Genomic DNA, 10,505 nt, shown 5'->3' with positions numbered 1-10,505 from the left:
GTCCAGGTTCTGTTAGGACTGTGTTCATTAAAAATACAAGACATGAATTATTTTCAACATTTCACTCTTTTTATTCAAAATAATCTCTTTCTGAAGCAATACATACCTGGAATTGATTGAAAAGTTTTTGAAAACAGTCACTGTACTCCTTTTGTGGAATCTCATTTAAAACTGCAGTACATTACCTTTGGATGGCCTGGATGGTGACGTGATGGTCTCCTTTCACTGCCAGCTTAACTTTTGGGAACAACCAGAAATCTGTTGGAGCCAAATCTGGCAAATTCGGAGGATGATCAAGGACTGATCCCTTTTCTGGCCAAAAAATCGTGCACGATCTTTGATTTGTGGGGTGGGGCATTGTTGTGGAGGAGCAACCAGGAACCTTGCTCTCGATATTCAGGTCGAATTTGAAGAATTCTCGCCCACAAATGATTGAGGACTCCAAGATAATCAGAATTCACTGTTTGACCTTTTGGCAGATATCCCTTGTGAATGATTCCTTTGGAATCGAAGAAAATGGTTAGCAGTGTCTTTACTCGACTCTTTTGCATGCACGCGCTTTCTTTGGTTTTGGGTTCTTTGGGTTTAACCACGCTTCACTCTGCCGCTTTATGAGACGCTCATATTGAAAACACCATGTCTCGTAACCAGTAACAGTCAATTTTGTAAATTTTGTATCACTTTGGGCTGACCGTAACATGTCTGCAGTGTTCCAATCAGGCATGTTTTTCATCACCTGACAGTGCGTGTGGTACAAACTGTGCACAGACCTTCCGTTAAAACAATCACTACCGTACACACTTTTCATCATTTCGTACACTTCTCCGGCTCTTTTGCCTAAATTCAAACAAAATTTGATGTTTGCTCTCTGTTCAACCGCCATTTTCCAACGAGTGTCAGAACAGTACCATTACATTCAAGGTCAGAACACATGATGCAGCGATGCTTGCGCTTTGAAATTATAGACAGCCACAGCTGAAACTTCAAGAATCTTAACGCCACAACTTGCCAACAGATGGCATTGCAGAGCAAAATTTAAACAAAATGAGTCCTAACAGATCCTGGACACAACGTGTATATAAATAATATGAGTGTATGAAAGAACACCAATTTACACTGACTGGCTGAAATATGAGAATGTGGTGTTTATTTCCTGTATTGGTAAATAGGTAAAGCTGTCGCTGTAACAGGCCGTGAAGGCCCATAGTGTTGTGAGATGTCAAGGCTCCCAGATTTTCTAGACAGTCAGCTCACAGATGGTGGTGAGGTCAGCCTTATGTACTGGCTGCCCTTTACCCCCTGGGAAGATTCCTGGTACTGGTTTCTGCTAGAGGCTAAGTTGACCACAGGACCATGGTGCAGGTGGAAGGATTAGGTAAATTGGCAAATATGCACCTCATTGTGACTCGAACCTGCGACATTCTGGCTTGTAGCATAGAGTCTCAACCACCTACACTACCATGTGCCCATCCTGTGTTGTTATTAAAGACGAAAATACAGGGTGGGGCGCAGAAAATTCCTTTTTTCGAAGGCGAATAAAAGAAAAAATATTGCTGATAGACAAAATTTATGTTTAGCTAATGAAAGAACATACTTTAAAGTTTTAAATCTAGTTTTAAACAAAATATCTTGAAGGTGGCGGCCACCGTTCTCTCTGCATTGATGCAACCATTTTCTGAAGCTGCCCTCTCCACGTTCCAACATGTGCACTGGAATTTGGGCTACTTCCTGCCAAATAACATTCTTCAGCTGAAGCAGGTTTGTGGGGTGTTATTTGAAAACCTCTGCCTTGAGGTATCCACATTAAAAAATCACTGGGCGTTAGATCAGGTGATAGTGCTGCCCATGGGATGTCACCTCGAAGCGAGGTGAGCCGTCCAGGGAACTTTAGCCTCAAAACTGTCATCGAAGCTTGGGCTGTGTGGGCCGTGGCACCATCCTGTTGGAACCAGACATTTCCTAGATGCATTTCTTCAAGAACTGGTTCAAAAAAGTTTTTAATCATGTCCACATATCGCTGGGAATTGACAGAAACTGCATGATTGTCTTCTTCAAAAAGAAGGGCCAATAACTTCAACTCTCAACATCGCACACCATACTGTTACCTTATCACTGTGAAGTGGCCTCTCATGGCGCCCTCTGGGATTGTTACCACTCCAATAGCGCATATTCTGCTTGTTGACATATCCGGATAGGTGAAAATGTGCCTCATCACTAAAGAAAACAAGTGTGTCAGGGGGTAACGTTTCCAATAACATTTTGCACACTGTTATTCGGTTCTGGAAATCACATGGTGACAATTCTTGCACAACAACCATCTTATAGGGATGGAAATGACGGTGTTCGTGAAGAATTCGGTGCATTGAACGGTTGGATATGTCTAGGGTGACTGCATGTTTGCAAGCGGAGCGTCTTGGAGATGTCAAAATCGACTGTTGAACTGCCTTCACATTTTCTGGCGTCGTAACAGTCCGTTGTCGTCCTGATGATTTTTTCACGACACTCCCGGTTGTCCTAAAGTTCTCTACCCGCAAAACAATTGATTTCCAATTGGGAACCAGACCTCTGGGCTTAATTCAGAAGTGAGTACGGAACGTATGCTGCACCGCCATATAGGAATGGTTATTTGAAAAATAGGCTTCGACAGCAAACGCACACTGCCCACTCGTCCATCTCATGTTTCCTGCTGAGGGGTATTAGACAGAAACTTCCGCGACTGCTGCGTTCGCCAAGCCTATCCCCACTTTTCTGCGACCTCCCCTCCCTTCTCAGTGCGTCTTCACAAAATGGAAGTTTCTGTTCCCCACCCTGTATACTGAGTTGCAGGGGATTAGATACAAGTAAATGTGATGAGAATATCATAATGACATTATGTTTGGCAAAGTTGACACTAACATACAGTAGAACTTGGTTATAACGTCATCAAAGGGACCTAAAAATAGTGTCGTTATAAACGAATGTCGTAACCGAAATGGGCACTTCCACAGTAGCCTTATGTTAGTCACGTAAAAATCTACCAAAAACCGAGTTAAAATGTTGCATTTTTTAGTGAAATACGTAGTTAAGTACAGACTAACGTAACATTAACGTGGAATTGCCCAAATGTGTAATATCAAAGACATATTACAGCGCTTTTCACTGACAATACACACAGTATTTCACGAATCACTTTAACTTTCTCTTCAATGCTTAAAACTTTCCTTTTCATTGCCATGTTTTCGCTACTGCACTTCTCTGGGTTTAGGCAGGAACACTATAGGGTAAGTAGACAATGTGAGGTCCTGTTAGACGAGATTCTAGGAAAGGAATGCAGTTAACAACCTGCCGCGTCCTCTTGCACTATTCACGCAGTCCCACCCCACACCCTTGTTTTTGCATAAAACCCACGCTCCTCTTGCAGCCCGCGGTCGTATTCTTCCAGGACAGTCACGTCAGCAAGTAGAGAAAGTGAGGGTGGGCAGACACATCGAACTTTCCCACGATATCAGAGAAATTCAGGAATGAAAATGACGTTACATACGAGGTTGATGCATTTGTGCATGTCGTACTAAGCAAGGTATAAAAACAGTTGCTTTATGAGGAATTAGTTCGTACCATTGAATATTTGACGCAATAGACAAGGTGTCGCAGAAACCGATGTTGCTATAACCAAGTTTTACTGTAATTATCATATGCCACTACGACAGGCATGTCCACCGTGTCAANAGAATATCATAATGACATTATGTTTGGCAAAGTTGACACTAACATAATTATCATATGCCACTACGACAGGCATGTCCACCGTGTCAGTCGCGGTCGCTTTTGGTCGATCTCATGGGCCTATAAGGAAATTTATACGTGAAAAGCATGTGAAGTCACTTGTAATATAATATGTTTACATTCAGATTTTGAAGGGAGAATACTAGTCATTCCTATTCTTCTGTTCTTATGTACCTTACGTGAAAATTGCTTTACACTTGTGTTAAGCGAACTGTGGGGAAGTCCCTACTCTATCCTTATCACATGAACTCTTATTTCATCACTCATCATTAGCCGCATGTGTTCTGATGCAAGAGTGATAAACAGAACATGTGATTCACTAGAAATGATGTGTGGAAACATAACTGAACAGTTGTTGAAAGATGTTTCCAATTGTGTTGCTTTCTCCCTCCAACTGGATGAATCTACATACATCAGAGACAGCCCAGTTACTAGTTGCTTTTACAACAAACATCATGTGTCGTGTTATTTTTACCAATATTTTTGCTTAAAGCGACGTATGATGATAGGAGGGGGTGGTAGATCACTGGCAGTTTTGACACTAAAAAAGTTGATCAGAACCTGTTTGAAGTTGGACATGCCTGCTCTACAAGTAAAGAACCAAGAAATTGGCTTGATCGGTTAGATCATCATCATCCTCTCATCCTCCTCTTCAGGAGCTACAGTCCATAATGAACCTTGACCTCCTGTTCTACTGCTCACCATTATGAATTAGGCCGTATAGGAATTTTATTGTCTGAACATCAGTAAGGGCTGACAATGGAGCTGGGATAGCTCAGTCAGTATAGCGATAGACTACAGGCTGGATAGCCTAGGGTTAGATTCCTGGCAGGGAAAGAGATTTTTCTCTACTCTCAGCATCTGGATCATCTCTGGGGCCCATGCAGCCTCTTATCCAGGGGGTACTGGGGGTTCTTTCATCAGGGGAAAGGCTGTCAATCCCTGATAGCTTTATAGCAACTGTAGAATGTTGTTTATGTCTTTCTTTTTTTTTTATTTCTAGTGTGGTGGGACTAAGTCCCTTGTACTGCGGCCACTTCTGGCCTATTGTACCAGCCCCAGACGATAGGTGAGGGTGATTGTGGACCAATAGGTGGAATGAAAATTGGCAGGGGAAACTGAAGTACTCGGAGAAAACCTGCCCCAACGCCACTTTGTCCACCACAAATCCCACCTGACCAGACCCGGGATTGAACCCAGGCCGCCGCGGTTGGAAGCCAGCGACTAACCGCTTGAGGTAGGGCGCGGCCACTTCTTTATGTCTTACATTGTTTAATGACATAATATTAACTAGTCTGACAATGTGAAGTCAGTTGAGAGAATTGGGGATTGTAAATAGTGGGGTAGAATGAGAAAAAGCGTGTGTAACTAGATGCACTCCTTTCTTCTGCCTATAGGGGCTGAAAGAATACATGAAACTGAGCTGGGATAGTTGATCCGTGCTAGAATTTGAAGTACTTTACACATATACAAGAATGATAACCATTAGATGCGTTATTTAGTCCAAAATATAGACAAATTATGCAGAATGTTACTATGCTTTACTCAGATGCCTTTACTATATTAATTACACATAATAAAATAAACAGTAAAGGTACAGCATTGCAAGCATGTCATTTTAATGTAAAGTAAGTAAGTAAGCAAGTAAAGGTATCCCTGTAACAGGCCGTGGAGATCTGTAGGGTTGTGAGATATTGAGGTTCCCACATTTTCAAGACAGTCGGCTCATAGATGGCGGTAAAGTTGTTAGCTTTACACGCCTTCCACCCTTTACCTCCAAGAATATTCTTGGTACTCATTTTGTTAGAGGCTGAGTCGACCCCAGGGCCATCCATAGTGTGGCTGGAAGGATTAGGTAAATTGAAAAAATCCACCTCATCGGGATTTTATCCCGCAGCCTTCTGGCTTGTAGCATAGTGCCTCAACCAACTATGCTACTGCGTGCCTCCTGTCATTTTAGTTTACAATATTTAAATGTTTAGAGTTTTATTTCTGCCGCTGAACCGCTATTACTCCTCTCTACAGAGTTTTGAAACAATTAGGGGACCAGTAGGTATCAGTGTGGGCTGAGAAGTAGTCTGACTCTCTTCCACGTGGCTTTGTGTTTGGTAGAGATGCAGTTTAATCCTGTTCTCTGTGCTGTCAGGTTCTTAAAAAAAGAAAATGGCCTTTTTTGCAGTACACATTGAACTTGCCGTTATAAGGCTGACAGTGGATGATGGTAATTTTTGTAATGATCAATATAAGCAAAGGCAAATATCAGTAAACTTTTTTATTATTTAAAATAAACTACAGTTTTTAGACTGATCACAGGTACCTGTTTAATCACCGGTATAAATGTGAGCAAACCATGTCCTTTTTTTATTGGACTAGATCAGTAATAATTAATACCAGATTGTGGTTGAGTAACTACCAGTTTTCCATCTGTGAAGTAGCTTAAATGGTAATTACAGAGATGAACTGTTACCATAGATATTGTTTTCTTTTTCAGGCCCACCATTCTGCAGCAGAAATATTGTGAAGTAGGTTTGTTCTTACACCCAAGAAAAACTTCAAATGCAGTCATGTGGCTGAATATTGCTTTGTTTGCTGCCATTTTATGGCAGTGCAATAGCATGGATATGGACTGCAATAACATATTTTCTGAGGTGAGTTCATATGATGTCCACTTATAGAAGGAACACTTGATTTTCAGGTTTCGTTACATTCTAAATTAATTGTAATGGAAAGTGTTACAGTGTCTTCATATTAGAGCTTCTCAGAGATTGTTAGAGCTGCTCAAACAGAAGAGTTTGACCCTCCTCTCATATCTCAGGCTGTTACCAGAATTGACAAGTCCATAGCCCAGTAGGAGTAAACTGTAAATAAATCTTACCCCAATTGTGATAGATGATATGACTGAACAGGTTGGTCTAGAGGTAAAGCATCAAGATATGTAATTGGGGATGCTTAGTTCAAGGCACATTCCAGGGTAGTACCTTAATTAGATCACCATAATTTCCTTCCAAATCCCTTGCAGTCCGTCGTTTACGAGACATCCTACCATCTGATGCTATACAATGCAGTCGTAGTGATCTGAATTACTGGGTTTTTGGAATACACTTACTCTGTTAGGTGCCTTAAAGAGAGGTAGCCACTGGCAACCCATGTCAGTATAACTACAGCTATATAAACACCTGAGACCAGGCTTTTTCAAAGGGAGATAACAGGAAAAATATACTATAAAAATTGTGATAAAGCATTCATAGACCTGAAACTAAGATAGAAATGGAGGTGAAAATTGTATGCAACAAACCATGTCCATGCAAACCAATGCGCACCACCCATTGGAGAATTTTGTGAAACAATTTTGCACCTACTGCTAGCGCCATCTGTGGAGAGTAAAAACTGAACACTTGGAACTGAACCTTATAGAAATCCATGAAGAATCTGCCACATTGTACTAATATCTGTGAGTTGCTAATCTCATTGCTGATAAGGGGATTCAGATGGGAGAAATGTTCAAAGTGGGTTGGCTGATCAGATTGGTTAAGCATGCCATATGGGCTGATTCCCCATATTTTTTATGCCTACTGTTACTTTCAATTACCAAAATCCTAGCTTCATCCAAGCCTATGCTATGACCCTCTTCATAAGCACTTTGGGATAATTTTGTTTTTTCTAGAAGACCATCTTTGAAGTTGTGTCTGTGATTAGTACAGAGCTGCAAGGCTAGAGGTCTAACTGTTTCACCAATGTAGCTTATGCCGCATCCACAGTGGATGCTATAGATGCACTGTGCCATCTGTTGCATATCTCTCTCTCTGGCCAGGTTTTCATGAGAGAACTCCTAAAAGTGTGTTTAGTTTTGAAGATTGTCCGAGCGATATATTGATTTCCTATATGTTTGAACTTCTCTGAAGCACCTTTCATATAAGAGATATACACAGAGTCCAGAGGCTTTTCCTCTGTATTTGGATGCCTGCTACCCTTGGAATTAATAATTGAGTCAGTGAAACCTTGGTGATAACTGTTTAGCTGAAGGTTACGTCTCAGGCAATTAATTTCACTGAACAGATCTTGTCATTCTTGGCATATGCTGAAAGCTCTGTTGTGAAGAGACAGAATTAAACCTCTTTTCACATGCGGCAGATGGTTAGATTTGAAGTTGAGATATTGGCCAGTGTGGGTGGGTTTTCTGTAAACTTTGGTGGCCAGTGTGATCCCTTTCCTGATGACCAGAACATCGAGAAAAGGAGTTGCACTGTCTGACTCTGTTTCCTTTGTAAACTGGATTGAAGGCCGTAAACTATTGAGGTGACTGAGAAAATAATTTAACAGCTCTGGGCCATGAGGCCAGACTACAAAATTATCTTCAACATATCAGTGCCACAGTGATGGTTTGTATTTAGCAGAGTCAAAAGCCATTTTTTAAGAATGCTCAGTATACGAGGGGGTACCCAAAAGAAACTGAACTTATTTTTTTTAAACTCATTTATTCAAATTTTAAGCACAAACCTTCAATCCCCTTCAAAGTACTCTCCACTTACACTAATACACTTGTCTAGTCTTTTATTCCTTTTTTCAAAACATTGTCTAAATTCATCTTTTGAGATGCTTGACAGCGCCTCCGTCGTTTTTTCCTTCACCTCAGCAACATCAGCAAAACGCTTTCCTTTCATGTCTCTTTTCATTCGAGGAAACAAAAAAAGTCGCACGGGGCAAGGTCGGGTGAGTATGGAGGGTGAGGAACAGGGGTCATACCATTTTTGGTCAAGAATTGTCATACAGACAGGGCTGTGTGAGCAGGGGCATTGTCATGATGGAAAAACCAGTCACCCGACTGCCACAAATCTGGCCGCTTCTGCCGCAAACTGTTGCGCAATCTTTTCAAAACTTCCAAGTAGAAAGCCTGGTTAACTGTCTGATCCTGCGGAACAAACTCTGAATGGACGACTCCTCTCACATCGAAAAAACAAATCAGCATTGTTTTCATGTTTGATTTCACCTGACGAGCTTTCTTGGGGCGAGGCGAACTTGAAGTCTTCCACTGGCTTGATTGTTGCTTTGATTCAGGATCGTAAGCATAGCACCAGGTTTCGTCACCGGTGATAATTTTTGAAAAAAAGTTTTGATCATTTCGGGACTCTTCTTTCAAAGCACAGCATGCTTCCACGCGACCTTGTTTTTGTTCAGCAGTCAGCAGTCGTGGCACGAATTTCGCAGCCACCCTTTTCATTCCCAAATCTTCTGTCAAAATTCGCTGAACTGAGCTCCAAGTCACTCCCGACAGCTCCACAATTTCTTCAATGGTCCGTCGTCGATCTTCCTTGATGATTTCACGAATTTTTTCAACATTTTCATGTGTTCGGGCCGTGGAAGGACGACCAGAACGAGGTTTGTCATCAATTGACATTTCACCATTTTTGAAACGGGAAAACCACTCAAACACTTGAGTTTTCCCCATAGCATCGTCCTTGTACGCCGTTTTTAACATTTCAAGAGTTTCTGTTCCACTTTTCCCGAGCAAAAAGCAGAATTTCACCGCCGCACGCTGTTCACGAAAATCAGCCATTGCAAAAACGACGATCACACAAAACAGTTGTCACTATAAACTCTGCCGAAACTAGTCCTTACCTTCTGAAGCAACGGTAGTCGGCTTATCGACTCAGGAATGTTAGCTCTATGCGCTCATAGCGGCAAAACGCGGTACTACAAAAGCTCTGCCCACAAAAAAAATAGTTCGGTTTCTTTTGGGTACCCCATCGTATGTGTTGCTAACGATGGGTGATAGAGAGCTTCCCAAAGCGATGCCATGTTTCTGTTAGAAGAACTTATTGTCCACCTGAAAATATGTGTTTCTCAAACACACTTCCAGCAGTTCCATGATGGCTTCAACCTACAAGACAGACCATTTTGCCAGTGTGTCATTGTTATTTAGTTTATTTCTGGTGATTTGTAGGGCTTCGTTGACTGGTACATTAGTGAAATGACTAACATCAGAGCTAGCAAGGGTATCTAGAAATTGAAGGTTTACAGACTTCAGCAGCTGTATGAAGTGGCCTGAAATCTTCACAGAGGATTCTGATTTTCTGGCAAGAGCACTTATGGAGAAAACCAGCCAGAGCGTAGCAAGGGGAACCAGTAGAACTCACTATAGGCCACAGAGGAATGTCTGGTTTGTGAATCTTGGGAAGACCATGTAGATATAGAGGTTTGCTGTGGTATGGAGTCAGCTTATGTTTTAAATCTGTATGAAGAACAGTTTTGTATTTAGAAAGGAGTTTCTGTACTATCCTCTCAATCTTAGCTGTAGGATCTTTCAGCAAGGGTTCATAAACACCAGACTCTAGTAAAATATTCAGCTTATCCTGATAAGTTTTTAAGCACAAAACTGCATCAACATAGACCAGAAGTTGATGTGTCTTATTTAATTTCATTCCCACCCAGTTTACCTGGAACTTCCTAATGGTGTATTCAAGAGCAGAGTTGAAAAGTAATGTAACCGTCCCTCGTTTCTTTCGCCTGTGGCACCATCTGAATAGTACTGCAGGGAGTCGGAGTCAGTGGCACTCGGCTCCTCTGCTCCAATGACTACTTCGACGCTGCCCTACCTGGTGTTGCCGCTGCTGAAGTTGCTAGGTCGTAGCTGGTTTCGGCTTGACCCAGCTCCACCACTTCTTCAGTTGAGATTATTAGTGGTTGGATTTCAGGATTGGATCTGATAATATGGTCACCAGCAAACAGCTAGAGGCTCTACACCA

At 41.7% G+C, this 10,505-nt stretch overlaps 1 protein-coding gene across 5 annotated transcripts in view; it reads left to right on the top strand.

Moving 5' to 3' along the window:
- LOC111873394 overlaps nt 1-10,505 on the top strand; it is a 76,117-nt gene that overhangs the window by 6,763 nt on the left and 58,849 nt on the right. For all 5 annotated transcript variants that reach the window (XR_002844380.2, XM_023868062.2, XM_023868063.2 and 2 more), the window contains exon 2: nt 6,254-6,410. Coding sequence is in view for 4 of the 5 variants with exons in the window: in XM_023868062.2 (XP_023723830.1) it covers nt 6,327-6,410 (84 nt within the window). In the remaining variant the exon portion in view is untranslated. The remainder of the gene's footprint in view (nt 1-6,253; nt 6,411-10,505) is intronic.

This window comes from Cryptotermes secundus, unplaced genomic scaffold (assembly GCF_002891405.2).
Source record: "Cryptotermes secundus unplaced genomic scaffold, Csec_1.0 scaffold22, whole genome shotgun sequence".
Lineage (NCBI taxonomy): Eukaryota > Metazoa > Arthropoda > Insecta > Blattodea > Kalotermitidae > Cryptotermes > Cryptotermes secundus.
The sequence above is the reverse complement of the archived record's forward strand: the minus strand, read 5'-3'. Positions and strand labels throughout refer to the sequence as shown.